This window comes from Calliphora vicina, chromosome 4 (genome assembly GCF_958450345.1).
Source record: "Calliphora vicina chromosome 4, idCalVici1.1, whole genome shotgun sequence".
In the NCBI taxonomy this organism is placed as follows: domain Eukaryota; kingdom Metazoa; phylum Arthropoda; class Insecta; order Diptera; family Calliphoridae; genus Calliphora; species Calliphora vicina.
This window is the reverse complement of record NC_088783.1, coordinates 107,875,736-107,892,019: the sequence shown is the minus strand read 5'-3', so window position 1 is coordinate 107,892,019 and position 16,284 is coordinate 107,875,736. Positions and strand designations below refer to the sequence as shown.

General features: G+C 31.1%; 1 protein-coding gene across 1 annotated transcript; it reads left to right on the top strand.

Moving 5' to 3' along the window:
• Positions 1-384: 384 nt before the first annotated feature.
• On the top strand, positions 385-15,319 carry LOC135957826 (uncharacterized). Its single transcript, XM_065508629.1, has 3 exons — positions 385-499; positions 563-797; positions 13,915-15,319. Exons 2-3 carry the CDS (start codon positions 563-565, stop codon positions 15,270-15,272), a joined length of 1,593 nt encoding a protein of 530 aa, XP_065364701.1. The 5' UTR covers positions 385-499; the 3' UTR covers positions 15,273-15,319.
• The last annotated feature ends 965 nt before the right edge of the window (positions 15,320-16,284 follow it).

Genomic DNA, 16,284 nt, shown 5'->3' with positions numbered 1-16,284 from the left:
TGGAAATGGAAGACTTTAGCGTGAACCCAACCCTACTTTTTCAGAATTTGTTATCTTTATCTTCATTATTTTTAGCTGTGCAATGTCGATTGAAACATTAATTGAATCAATTAAATATTTCCCAGCACATAAAAAGTTTTTTCATATGATTAAACCCTTAAATTAATGCTCTTAAATATTTCGCTCTCTCTTTCTCTATTACTCTCGCTTAAATGAAATTTAAATCATAACAAAACATTATCGAGGGGTATAATAATTTATCAACAAACTGGTGTGTAAGATAAGGGGCAACTTAAAAACAAAAACAAAATTATTTGTTTTATTTGCTTCAGTTTAGTACATTAAGGCAATTGGATTTTAATAAATTTTTTCGGCATTTAGAACTAGACAGTAAACTTAGATGGACATAATTAAATTTTATTTAAAAGAGAAATATAAAATTCTAAACAGTTAGTAAATTATAATAGAAATTTTCATCATCTCTACAAACGAAATTAAGGTAACTATTCTTAGTATTTAAAAAAAATATATTTTAATACATTTTGTTTTTTTCTCCTGCCAGATGGTCCGCAAATCCCAAATCTTAAAACTTATTACCATGATCGCCTTTGTCTGGCTTTTCATTATACTGCTAATGAATATTTTCAATAGCGGTCACAGTTATCACTATATAAATGTGGAGAGAAAACTACAAATGCAGCATGAACAGCAAATTCACTCAGTGGAAACTAATAATAAAAACATAGAGGCCACAGTAAAAATTGCTACAGATTTGAAATTGGACTATAATATTACAGGTGAGTTTCTTTAATGATGTAAATAATTTTAAAAATCTTCGAATACATTATAAATTATTAAATAGGTCACACGAACTCATCGATTTTACAAATATAAAAAAATTGATGGACGGGCTTTATTACTCATATTTTTTAATGCTTATCTATCTGCATGGGGAATTCAGTTTATTTATTTAGCTGTGTGAACAAAATTATATATATACGAGGTATACCATTGGAATTTTGAGATGATATTGAAGATATTTTTGAATTAAAATATTATGCGAAGAATTGTCACGTTCCTGATTATAAACGAAACTTATTTTTCTGTGCAATAAAGAATTTCTGAATTTGTAAAGATGTCATTATAATAAAAGTTTGTTTCGTGTATGAATTTTGCTTAAAAACAAGTAAGAAATTATGATCGGTCAAGCCCGACCATATAATACACTACACTAAGTAAAAGAGCAAAAACATTTTTCTTTTAAAATTTCAATAATTTATATTTTTGAGTGATTTTCGGAAGTGGGCCTTATATGGGAGCTATGACCAATTATGGATCGATCACCATGAAATTAGGTCGTGTGATTTATGTATATATGAAAGTTAACTATGTTGAATTTTGTGTGTATACCAAAATTTTTAAGCGATTTATGCACGTTAAAGTGATTTTCGGAAGCGGGTCTATATGGGAGCTATGACTAATTATAGACCTATCGTAACAAAATTTGTGTATATAAAACTTATTTGGAGCGAAATTTGTGGAGATACATATATAAATTAAACATTTATGACCGATAAAGTCCAATTTCGGGAGGACATTTGTATGGGGGCTAGGTGAAATAATGGATCAAACTACAAGTCGCAATTTCAAAGATAAAATTTGGTACAAGCTTTTCTATTGCCACATGAAAGAAACATATTGAATTTCGTTGGAATCGGTCCATTATTTCTACTAGCCCCCATACGATTGCCCTCTCTAAAAATGGATAAGCTCTCATAAATATCTTAGTTATAAAGATATCTAAACTAAATTGAGCACAAAAATTTTGTGACGATCGGTCCATAATTAGTCATAGCTCCCATATAAGGTCCACTTCCGAAAATCACTTTAACTAGCTTAAATCTCTTAAAAATATTCGTATTCAAATAAAATTCAATCCAAATATGTTATACATATACAAAAGTCATGTCACCAAATTGTATAACTATCGGTCCATAATTAGTCATAGCTCCCATACAAAACCCACTTCCAAAATCGTTTTAACGAGCACAAATCTCTTAAAAATTTGGGACATTTTAATAGGTAACTGTTAAAAGAAAATTGTTATCCATAAATTATTAAGAATTAATTGATCTTTCAAACTGCAATGTTAGTTTTTTTCATTTTCATAAAAATTTTAAAAGTTTTAAAGCTTTATTTACAAAATTTATTGAAAAATTTCTAAAAATTGTAGTGTAGGGCACCTTAATGAACCAATTCATTGCAAAAACTAAAAATGTTTGCAAACAATAGTTATAAAGTGGGTAACCCATATATTCCAATATATATCAAATGAAGTGCCCACAATTTGTACCCGTAAAAATGATGATCGTATCCATACCAAGAGTCAAGAGAGCCTTTGGACCTTTCCTTTGCAACAGATTTCCAGATCGTTTTTAAAATTCTACAAGTTGTGACATTAGACCACCAAAGTTCACGACCATTCCTCTTTCAAAAACGATATCGCCACCTAGAAGTACGAATGTCCCAAGTAACGTCCAAGTATTTGCACTAGACGATAGTGTGCTGGACTATCAATACAGGGGTTGCGGGTTCGATTCCTGCCAGAGACTCTGGGTGTTTCTGCAGACAAGAAAAACTCTTCGCAGTTTGTGTTCCTGAGCCCGTTTCCGTTTTGGAGCCGTCAGTTTAAATTAATACCACGTCGTCCCGAAGGAAAGAGTTCGTGGCCCAGTCATCCCTTGTCAGTACTTTAGTTTCAAAGGTCGTATCAAAATAGGAGTAGGAACTATATAGTCCATTCGTTGCCCCAATAGTAGTCTGCCTAGCTTTTGTAGAATAGTGCTGTGACCAATACGGCCATGCTTCAGTTTGCTTGACTCATTGAGTCTTAGAGCAGAAATGCATTTGATATATATCGACGGGGGGTATGTCCAGTATCGTCCCCAAACTGGCTTTAGGAGTGGAATTCAATCAGCCAGTAATGTCTCTATATCCTACTTAGAATGGAGAGGTGTGTTTCAATTTACATCACTCTCCACAAGACAAGGGCACCATTGGTCAGAATAGATCTCATGTCCGCAGTGTACAATATAAGGCTTAATACCATAAGGGCTTAAGAGTATAAGTAGAAATAGTAGAAAGGTGAGTGAAAACTTGACGTCCTGAAAATGGTCAAAGAGACGTTTCTTCCAACAATCCATAAAATCATGCACGCAATGCTTGACAATTTTCTTCATGTTATAAAAATATGGGATTGGGAGCCAGCCTGGAGAAGACAGCGTTAGTTCTGTTTAACAGGCGATACAAGTTTAAAATTCCAAAAATCGAAGGTGAGAAAGTAGGAGACTGTAAGCCAATCTGGGAAAGGTAGTCCTCTTTAGTAGGCGATATAGATTTAAAATGTCGAAAATTGAAAGTGTAAAGCTAAAATTTGCTGACGAGGCAAACTATTTATGATTTTTCCTGAATCGTCAATAACATTTAGAGAAGGAAAACTTAGGAAATATTCAAGAAGGTACTCAAGACCTACTAATCCTAAAGCATCATAGTTCCGAATTGGTAAATTAGATTTACATATCGGTGGGCAGACCTACACTCACGTTAGGTTAATGTTGTTCTTATAGTAATAGTTGTTGCTGAATTTATAGCTCTTATCCGAGTGAACATTCCGGTGCGTAGAACCAACTGTCATGGGAATACTTATCAACACTGTATGGTGACAGGCTATGATATTTGAAATTTATAGGCAGATGGTCAATAAGGCCGAGAAGTGAGCTTCACTGGCTATCAGAGATGACTTTAGGTAGCTTTGGATACTATTCAAAAACTAATACAAAAGGAGTTGTACAAATATGTAACTGGAGTGGTGTCTTAGAGTCTATTTTCGTGAAGACAATGTAAGCAGGCCATACGAAGATTTTGTAAGAAATCGGGTACCGTGGACACCGGGAATCGCAGACTACAACCTCGTGGTAATTTATGTAGCAGGAAGATTATTTATGCTTCTGTGAAATCAAAAAGATTTTATACGATTTTGGACACCGGGTATGCACCTTCCAATAGTGATGCCAGAAAGAGATGTATTTCTTGACTGCGGTTGACTGTCTTGGCATTCTTCCTTCTAGATTAGGTCTGTTGTGTCCCTCCTTCTTAATCGAGTGTGGCCACGGTTATCGAATATGTTGCGGGCCAGCGGGATTAGGTGAACTTCAAGTTTTTTTTAAATATTTTTGTACATTTTTCGAGATTTCAGTGTATATATTAAGATCTTTGTGTATATTCGCGTTTTTGATATACCAGGGGGCAACTGTGATCATTCTTAGAAACTTGTTTTTGCGTTTTTGGATCTTTTCTACATTTGACGTTGAGGCCGTGCCCCATAACTGTATGTCATAACACCATATCGATTTTATGATCATGTTATAAAGTAGAAGTTTAAAATCTAAACTAAGCGTAGAATTTCTGCCAATAAGCCAATTAATTTGAATTGATTTCAATTTCATTTGAGTCAACTTTGCATCTATATGACTTTTCCATGTAAGGCGACGATCGAGATGTATTCCGAGGTATTTCACTTCCAATTGTTGAATTATTGTTTGGTTATTGATATGAATAGGGGGGCATAATTCTCTACCCAATGTAAATGTTATGTGTGTACATTTTTGCTCGTTGCCTTTAATTTTCCATTGTTTTAACCATTTTTCTAATTCAAATATGTGGTTTTGTAAGTAACGAGACGCTTCTTGAGGGTTTTCATGAATGCTTAGAATAGCAGTATCATCAGCAAATGTTGATGTATGAGTGCGATTGTTATTTGGCATATCAGACAAATATATCAAATATAAAAAAGGTCCCAGGATACTGCCTTGAGTTACATGTTTATGAACTACCCTAATACTTTCTTTATCTCTTTATATTTACATTCTTTAATTTAACTTTAATTCTTCTTATTACTTAATTTATTATTACTTACTATAATTCTTATTTTGCTTTAATTCTAATTGTTAATAGTTTCTATCATCCAAAATTATCAACTATTTTCTTTTAAATTATATTATCGTTATTTTTCATTATTTTAAACCAGTCTTACCGTTATTTTTAAACTATATAAAAGAACCAAATATTGTAACAAGAGTTTAGAATTTAAGTGTCGTTTGAATTGTAAACATCAATTTTTAAATAATAAATATCATATAATTTCGAAAATCACACTTTTGTTTTAATCAATTAAGTGGCGCAGTCGGTATACGAACCAAGTTTAATTATTAAGAAAATCAAAAATTCCATAAGTGAAGTTTATTAAAAGTTTTTCTGCAAATAAATTAAACTATAAACTATTTTATAAAATATTCTTTGGCAAATTTTAAACCATTTGTCTAAATAAAAAAAGAATATTATTAAAAAAGAGAACTTCATATAGTGATCTTTATAAAAACTATTGACAATTTTAAAAAACAAATTGTCATCAAAAATAAATGTTTAAAACAATAAAAGTGTGGAAAGATTTTGTGAAATTTAAATATAATATTCATCAAACGAAAAATTAAGAAAAATAAATCGGAACTAAATTTGTAAAGTTTAAAAACAAATTATTAACAAACACAAAAATTAAAACAATAAATATATGAACTATGTATATAGTTTTGTGAACTTAAAACTAAAAAAATATTCTATCAAACATTAAAAACTAATAAATTTATGAAAACACAAGATTAAAAAAAAATTTTTACTTAAATATAAAATTGATAAATTGGTGAACTTTTTGTAAAACAATGACAAATACAAAATAAAAGTCAAAACAAGTAAAACAATTTTTTTTTATATACATCAAATCAAATATAAGAACAACAAATCAATGATAATCAGCAACAAACGAGTTTACAACATTCAAGGTTAAACAAAAAAATTAATAAACATAAAGAAAAACTAAAAATAAATTACAACAAAACATTAAAAACGAAGAAAAAAAGAAAGCAGGAATAAGTAACACTTGCTCCAGAATTAACAACAATCATCTCATTGATAAAAACAACAACAACTAGCTAGAGCAATAACAATTGCTCACAACAACAACACAATATTGCAATCATGGCTTTCAATGCGTTTGATCTCTTGGAAGGTGTACCCGAATTCGATGGGAGAACAGAGGATTTGGAAATGTTTACGAAACATGTTGAGGAGATTCGTAAATTTGTTGATGCATCTCTACTTGTTTTATTTGATTTAAGAGTAAGAAACAAAATAGTATCAAGGGCAAATATTGCTCTTATTAATAACAATAACCCAACTAAATGGGACGAGATTAAGGTATTATTAAGAATTAATTTTAACATTTCAGAAAGTATAGAGAGTATTATTAATAAAATAAAAGTTGCAGAGTTTAGAAATGATGTCAGTGATTTTTACGAATACATGTTAAAATTATTAACAAAATTAAATTTGAAAACAAGTATAGATAGAGAAAACGAGCAATGGTATAGTTGTAAAAATAATGAGAATATGGTATTAAAAATTTTTATATCAAAATTATCTAATGAACCAAAATTAGTGTTGAATTCCAGAAATCCACATTCATTATTAAAAGCTAAGGAAATACTAATAGAAACTGAGTATTTTTATACAAAAAAATCTAATTTTCAAAATGTAAATAATTCGGACAATAACAAAAATAGAAATTTTAATTATAATCGTAATAGAAAATTTACTAATTCTCAATCATATTCACAATCTTATAATCCTAATTCCAATCAATTTGTGCAGAACAATAATAGATTCATTCCTAATAATGATAATAATTTTCGCCAAGGCAACAATAACCCAATTAATTTTTCAAATCAATATCGGACATTTAACTGCAATGATAATTTTCAAAGTTCACGACAAGCACAAAATAACGCAGGAAATTTTCAAAATCATGGAATATCGCATAATTTTAATGATAATAATAATAATATCAATAGTGGCAATAACCCTGTGAACTTTGACACAGTTAGGTCTCAACAATCTAGTGTTAATAGTTCAAATAGAATGGACGTTAGCAATATTCAGGCTTCAAATTTTCAATTACAGGCCGAAGAGCTTTACCCTGTATAATAGTGCAAACAAGAACCATTCCAATTAAATTATTATTAGATACAGGATCTGGTACTACACTGATAAGAAGAGGCTTATTTCATAGTTCTTTTAGAACAGAACTTGAAATCCCTATTATACTCAACACTATTTGCTCTAAAACTGCGACATCTTCAAAGATAACAATTCCTCTTTTTAAAGAATTTAATTCTCCTAGTGCAAAAATTGAAATGTTAGAAACGGAAATATTTAGTGATTTCGATGGTATTTTGGGATGTAATATTTTAAAACCATTAGGAGCGAAAATTGATTTAAAGGAGAATTTATTGATAACTTCAAATGCTAAAATTCCACTAGTGTATGAAAACTCTTCTATAGAATACAATGAAGATGATAAATCGTATTTAGAGACCACAGTAATAGATGTTAATTTTAATGAACCTAAAATGGAATATTTAACGGAAAAATTAAAAACAGACAATTTGAATAATGAAGAGATTGAGGAATTAACAAAATTAATTAGGAATTTTAAGAATGTTTTTTATATGGAAGGTGATAATTTATCTGCCGTAATTAAATACGGACATAGGATACCGACAATTAATGATATTCCTGTGTATTCGAAAACATATCGTTTCCCACACATACACAAGGATGAGGTTGAAAAACAGGTAGATGAAATGTTAAAATCGGGAATAATAACCAAATCTTGTAGCCCATACAATGCTCCAATTTGGGTTGTACCCAAGAAAATTGATAATTCAGGAAAGGAAAAATGGAGAGTAGTAGTAGACTATAGAAAATTAAATGACGTAACTATAGAGGACAAATTTCCCATTCCTAATATGGAGGACTTATTTTCGAAATTAGGAAACTCTCAATATTTTAGCACTATAGATTTGGCCAAAGGATTTCATCATATCCCTATATTACCAGAGGACAGACATAAGACTGCATTTTCTACTGCAACGGGCCACTATGAATTTACAAGAATGCCTTTTGGCTTGAAAAATGCCCCAGCATCATTTCAGAGAATGATGAACGAAGTTTTGCACGATTACATTAATAATATATGTGTAGTCTATTTAGACGATATTTTAGTATTCTCGACTTCTCTTCAAGAGCATATGTTGTCATTGATGAAAATTTTTCAGAGAATCTCTGATTATAACCTAAAAGTACAGGTAGACAAATGCAATTTCTTTAAACACGAGTCAGAATATCTTGGCCATATTATAACGCCTGACGGGATTAAACCAAATCCTGATAAGATTTCCGTAATAAAGAAAATATCACTTCCAAGAACAATTAAGGAAATAAGATCCTTCCTAGGCTTAACTGGTTTCTACAGGAAATTTATAAAAGATTACAGCCAAATTGCATTACCAATGATTTCATATTTAAAGAAAGGCTCACATATAGATGAGAATAATCAGAATTACATTGATTCCTTTAACAAATTAAAGAAAATTTTATGTACTACTCCAGTCTTGTCTTTTCCAAACTTTGACAAAATGTTTGTTTTGACAACAGATGCCAGTAATGAGGCCTTAGGTGCGGTATTATCGCAGGATGGACACCCAATCGCTTTTTCGTCAAGGACATTAAACCAACATGAGCTTAATTATAGCACAATAGAAAACGAATTGTTAGCGATTGTGTGGTCAATTAAATATTTCAGACCCTATTTATTTGGACGAAAATTTAAAGTACAAACTGATCATCGTCCACTTATGTGACTTAGTTCTTTAAAGGAGCCTAATATGAAATTACAAAGATGGAAAATTCTATTAAATGAATATGACTTTGAAATTGAGTACATTAAGGGAAAAACAAATCAGGTTGCAGACTTTCTTAGTCGTGTAGATGTTAATGTCTTAATGGAAAATGAGGAAAATGTAAATACTGACAGAGCTACAATACACAGTGGAAAGGAAAACTTGAACGACCATATTCTTATTTCGGAATCTCCAATATATATATATAAATAATCAGATTGTAGTGATGTTAGGAAAAAAGTATAATTATGAGGAACTTACTTTATACGATAGCAAAACTAGACATATAATAACATTAAAGGAGTATTTTGAGGAAAAAGTACTAGATTTTTTGAGACAAATTTTTCCTATAAAAGGAACAGTGGCAATTTTTTGTGAAAATTTTGAACTTTACAAGAATCTCCAACGGACAATAGTTCATTATTTTTCAAATTTATCGGAAATTAAATTTTTACGTTGCTCCAAATTTATTAAAGATATATATGATATAGAGAATCTTTTGGAAATAATTGCAAGATATCACAATGATAAGAACCATAGAGGGATAGAGGAAACATATCTAGAGTTGAAGGATAAAATTTACTATCCTAATCTGAAAAGGGAAATTCATAAATTTATTAATAATTGTACTAAGTATATGTAATATGTGCAAATTTGATAGAAGGCCTATAAAGACAAAGCTTTGTGTTACGGAAACACCTATTCAATCAAATGAAATAATTCATGTCGATATATGGTTTTTGAACAAGCAGACAACTTTTTTAACTTGTATTGATAAACTTTCGAAACATGTTTCAGTACATTATATAAGCGACAAAAATTCCTTAACTATTGTTGAAAAACTAAGGGAAAGATTCTCTGTTTTAGGAAAACCAGGTAAGATAATTGCTGACAATGAATTCAACACAGCATTTATCAGAAATTTTTTGAATTCAGAAGATGTCGAAATTCACTTCACATCTCCGAATACACATACTGGGAACTCGGATATAGAACGGTTCCATTTAACATTGAATGAACATATAAGATTGTTTAAATTGGATCGAAAGGATAATGACTTAGATAATAAAGCTCTTGTATATAAATCTGTACAAATATATAATGATTCCATACATAGCACAACGGGATATAAACCAAATGACTTACTTCACAACAAAGTGGATAAATCAGTATGGGATACGTTGCATAAGAAAATTCATGAACAAAAGATTGATAGAATTAGGAAAATTAATGAAAATAGAGAAGATTGTCATGAATATACAGAGAGAGAATTAGTAAAGAATCTTGGGTTTCAGAATTTGAAACAAAAACCAAAATATATAATAAACCAAGTTAAAGAAAAAAAGAACACGCATTTTATTGATGAAAATAATTGTAAAAGAGATAGACAAATTGTTAAAAGAATTTTTAAATACCAAAATGAAATACCAGATATAAAGTTTGACAGAAAAATCACTGGCAGAAATTATTCGAAAACTAAATAAAAAATCTAAAGAAAAGAAAAAATCTAAAGAAAAATAACAAGTAATGAATTTAATTAATCAGACACAATATAATATACTGTAATATACAATATGTACAATTAGTTTATAAGAATTTATATGTATATTTTTAATTAAAAACCATTGTTAATATTTAAAATACTTGAGAAGTAAATCTAAATTTCCACATTCCAGGAGTAATGTGTACTCAAAGTGTGGGGGAGTTACATGTTTATGAACTACCCTAATACTTTCTTTATCTCTTTATATTTACATTCTTTAATTTAACTTTAATTCTTCTTATTACTTAATTTATTATTACTTACTATAATTCTTATTTTGCTTTAATTCTAACCCAGTATGCAACATTTCGAGTCAGTTCTTTTTATCGAACTTATTTCGAATTAAAATCGAAAATATGAATTTATTATGATGCTCTATCCAATCTACATTTTTTAGAATATCGTATTTTAATATTTTATAGAAATGGTGAATAATGTTCGAGTTTTTTTTTAATGTCAAATTTAATTTTTTCACAAATTGACAAATTCATATACATACATATTATTCTTTTGTCAATTTGTGAGAAAATAAAATTTTATTTATTATCCTATCAATAACATATTCATAAAAATATAGTTTAACACGAAAAATGGATCGAAGACGTCTTAAAAGAAAAGCGCAGCCAATTATTGATGTTGTTTTTGACAATTCGAATCTTCAAAATCAGCAAACATTAGAAATACATATGTGCAGAGTTTATTGCATTTGAAAATGAAAACACATCTAACGCAACATTATTGGATAATAATAAAGGTATTGAATATGCATTATTTCAAGAAGAAATTGCTCGATGGTATAAAGTATACGAAATTGTTCATATATTTAATCGAAATCGAATCATTTTAGAACATTTCTAATACCGAAAAAGGTATAGTATATCGATAAAAATTAGAATCAGAATAATAAACGATTTTCGACTCTTTATCGCTCTGCACTCTACTTAGGAAAACACGCACATTATCGACATTATATCGAAGTCGATATCGATAAAATTTTACGAAAAAATGATTCACTTTCGATATAACTTCGAATCATTTTGCATACTGGGAATTGTTAATAGTTTCTATCATCCAAAATTATCAACTATTTTCTTTTAAATTATATTATCGTTATTTTTCATTATTTTAAACCAGTCTTACCGTTATTTTTAAACTATATAAAAGAACCAAATATTGTAACAAGAGTTTAGAATTTAAGTGTCGTTTGAATTGTAAACATCAATTTTTAAATAATAAATATCATATAATTTCGAAAATCACACTTTTGTTTTAATCAATTAAGTCTTGGGGGACTCCAGCTTCAATGGGTTGTGCAGTACTTAAAAAAGTTTCCCTCTTTAACCTTAAATGTTCGACCAGTTAAATAGATTTCCAACAGCTTATGTGTGTTTGCGGGTAAATTTTGATTCAGTTTGTATATTAATCCAGCATGCCATACCTTATCAAACGCTTGAGAGATGTCGATGAAGAGTGCAGAACAGTATTTCTTTTCTTCAAACGCTTTTCTCACCATATTTACAAGTCTATGGGTTTGTTCTGTGTTTTCTTCTAAATCCAAATTGATGATTCGGAATACAATTGTTTTCAGTTAACATCGGGTACAACTTGTTCATAAGTATCTTCTCAAATAGCTTTGATATATTAGACAATAGGCTGATGGGTCTGTATGATTCTACTTTTGTGTGATCTTTTCCCGGCTTGGGTATCATGGTAACCAGTGAAACCTTCCATTCTGGAGGATAATATTCAAGTCGTAATATAGCATTAAAAATAAAAAGAATTATTTTTATTGCTATCTGTGGTAGCTACATAAACATCTTGTTGCTGATCTTGTCCATACCAGGCGCTTTCTTGGGATTTAAATCAACAATAGCATTTTCGATCTCTCGAATCTCAAAACGTAGGGGTACGGCTGCTCCAAAATGGGGTGCAACAAGTGGCAACTCAATTGCTTCGTTTGATGTGTTCGGTGTAAATACTTTTTTTAAATGACTAACAAACATATTCCATTTTTCAGTATCATTTCTTGCCCAACCACCACTTGAATTTCGCAAGGGGATCTTACATATAACTGGTCTTTTAAGACTTTTTGTTGCTCGCCATAATGAGTAATCCGATTGTGGGGTTGCGTCCAGGCTTTCTAAATATTTATTCAATGATTTCATTTTTCGAAATTCGAAGAGCTTTTTAAGTCTTTTTATACAATCTTTAAGCTTCGATTTTAGTTGGGGGGATCTGTGCAATTGTCACTCTCTGCGAAATCTTCTTTTTTCATTTAAGAGCCGTTCGACATCTGCAGAATTAATTCTATTATATCTGATTTGTCGGGGGGTTTTGGGTAGCATGTTGAGCAGCCAGTTTAAGATTTTTATCGAAATTGCTAAGAGAGTGATAGATGTTTTCTGGTGTTCTTAGCGGTATGTTTTCCGAGCAATGTGTACTGAGGTATTTTTTATATTTGAGCCAATTTATTCTTGTGCCTGCCATCGCTAAATTACCAGTCGGGGATACAATTTCTAGGGGGCTCAATAAAGTAACAATAGTGGGTGAGTGATCTGAAGATAGTTCTAGCGAGGATTCAATTTGAATCATTTCTCTAGGGATATTTTTCATCACGCTAAAATCAATAACATTTTTCGTGGGTCAGTAGGCCAGTAAGTAGGTTGGCCGCTCGAAAGCACATTCAAATCCATTTTAGAAATTGTATCGAACAAAACACGACCTTCAGGGGTAATCAGTCGTGATCCCCAGAATGTGTGTTTAGCATTATAATCGCCAGCAGCCAGGAAATGGAGGCCTAGTGATTTAAAAAATCTATTATATTGACTTTCTGTAATTGAAAATCTAGGGGGTGAGTATATCGATGAAATCACTAAGTTTCGATGAAAATCTTCAAGACAGATTGTAGTAGCTTGAAGATAATCTTCGCAAAAATCACACATTAAGTAGTGTTTGATTCGAGCTTTTATTAAAATTGCCGAGCCTCCGCATGCTCTACCTCTGGGATCTTTGGTGTCATATATTACATATCCATTTATTCGAAATGAACTTCTGGACGTCAAATGAGTTTCAGAAACCAGCATTACATCAATTGGTTGGTTTCTTAAAAAATATTCGAGTTCGTTTTTGTGTTGGCGCATGCCGTTTGCATTCCAAAAACATATTCTTAGGCAGTTCATGGTCTGTTAAGCACAGCCTGCAATAACATTGATTGCATCTTAAGCATTTCTTGCATCATGTTACTCATTGAGTTTGTAAAGTTATTTACCGATTGCACAAGAGTTTCTATTGTAGATTCTAGTCGGGTAAAATTGAAAATTTACTCTTAATTAGCAAAATTACATACCACCTTGGGTCCCACATATTTTAAAAAAATCACAAAAAATCTATTTATGATCCGAATGAGCTGATATTTTAAATATAAATAGTCCTAAAGAAGATCTACAAAAAATATATATACATATGTAGATTATCCCTTTAATTCCAACTATTAACAATTATTTTTTTCTCCCCTTCCAGAACCATCCATTACCGATTTGGTGACCAAATTTCAAAAGAAATTACCCAGCCTACCAATTGAATATTTTTATCGTCATGCAAACCAGAGCATGCAAAAGTTCAGAAATTGCGCCCTATACCCAGCCCTACAAGTTATAAATTTCTACAACACCTATTGGCAAACTTTCTACATAGATAACAGCATTTTCCAGCTGTATGGAGCCTATTATGATACACGACCCGAAACTGGGCCGGTGGTGCGTATACTGGCCATGACCAATCATCAACTAAACGAATTTCCCATCATTTATTGCCAGTTATGGTTTGAAGATGACAATCGGCCAGTTATTTCCACCATTAGGGAGTATAAAATAATTTGGGAACCCACTTGGGGTGTAAAAGCAGGTGTTTACTATCCTTACCTAATGACCTGTGAACTGCCCAAAAATGCCAATATAACAGGAGATCCCACGCCCAAAGTGGTCAATCTGGTGGGACGTCAATGTGATACAGCTAGTAATAGTTTAAGAATTGTCTATGATAAACCAGTTAATTCAGAGGAGAAACAAGAATTTGCGGTGTGTGTCAAAGGTTTGGATTTTCCTTATCAGGATTTAAGTTCACGTTTAGTGGAATGGCTGGAATTGTTAAAATTATTGGGGGTTCATAAAGTCTATATGCATCACTTGCAAGTTCATAACAATATCAGCAAAGTTTTGAACTATTATCAAGCCAAAGGTTTTGTGGAAATACAAAACATTTCACTTGTGGGAGGAGTAGTGGGCCAGCCGGAAGTAGAACACTGGCTCATAAAGACCTATCCCTTGAATAGGCGTCTAAATGAATTGATACCCTACAATGATTGTTTCTATCGTAATATGTATAAATACAAATATATAGCTTTGCTGGATATCGATGAAATTATAATGCCCATCAACAACCTAAAAACATGGCAGCAAGTTGTCAAGCGCTATGACACTGGAAATGACTGCTATGCCAGTCTTTGTGCAACAAATGTTTACTTTCCCAGTGACAATATACCACTGCGCACTCATCCCTCCTACATGTATATGCTGAATCATGTCTACCGCTATAAAGACTTTACAAAACAGCGCTATCACATAAAATGTTTGCATAATACTCAACAGGTTGTTACTCTACACAATCACTATCCATTTTCCTATTTGAATGCTACATGCAAACCTTTGGATCTACCCACTTCCTTTGCTCAACTGCAGCATTATCGTGACACACAGGTAATAGATGATAAAATCGAAATGGATCATGTTCTCATAGTGGATGATAGTGTGGATCATTTTCGAAAGCCTTTAATAGAAATGTGTACAACAGTTTTAAGGGATCTTAAGTTTATAAGTTAAGATTAAGTATTAATAAGTAGTTGTAAGAAATCTGTTATAAGTGCAAAAATTTGGAATGCAAATAATAGTAGTAAATAAAAGAGATTTTGTAAATAAATAATAGTAAACGCAGTATGAAAAATGATTCGAAATTGTGTAGAAAAATCCCTTTTTCATCCAATGTCATCGTTATAATTTCGAGAATGCATGAGTTTTCCTATGTAAAGTGCAGAGCAATAAAGAGTAAAAATAACACTGTGTGTATTTTTTTGAGTCATGGAAATATAACCATATACGGACACCACTATGTGATAAAAGATCAAAACAAAAGACCCGTGTCTCCCAGTTTTGCACTTTTTATGGGCGCCTAAAAATTTGAGGCCTCGATGTGATTTTTGCAAAAAAAAAATAATTTTCTCAGACTCATATCTTACAAACAGTTCGGAATTTTGATTTACTCTCTGAGGCAAAGTTGTAGCCCTGGACATAAAGAATATAAAATCAAAAACACTTCATCTTCAAGATCAAAATCGGAAAGAATTTAAAAAAATCGATTTTTTTACCTTTTTTTCCCTATTCAGGTCCATAGGTAGCAAACCGTTCACAATTCAAGGAAACAATCAACTAAAAAAATTTATCTAAGATCTCAGTAAACAACTTTCTGGAACATATGAACTTCCTAGAAATGATTCTTAATACCGTTTAGGTAGGTCAATATAAGTTAGTGAGGAAAAACTAAAGGAATTAAGTATTATGGGCCATAACTATTAAATTATTATAAACTAAAGCATACTTTTAGGCACCTTTAAAATATATATTTCGAATTTTTTAAAGTTTTTTTCGATTTTGATCTTGAAGATGAAGCTTTTGCGATTTTATATGTTCACAATTTTTGTTCTTTATGACAAGGGCTACATTTTTGCCTCAGAGAGTAAATCAAAATTCCGAACTGTTTGCAAGATATAAGCCTGAGAAAATTATCACTTTTTTGGAAAAATGACACCGAGGCCCCAAATATTTGGGTGATTATTTG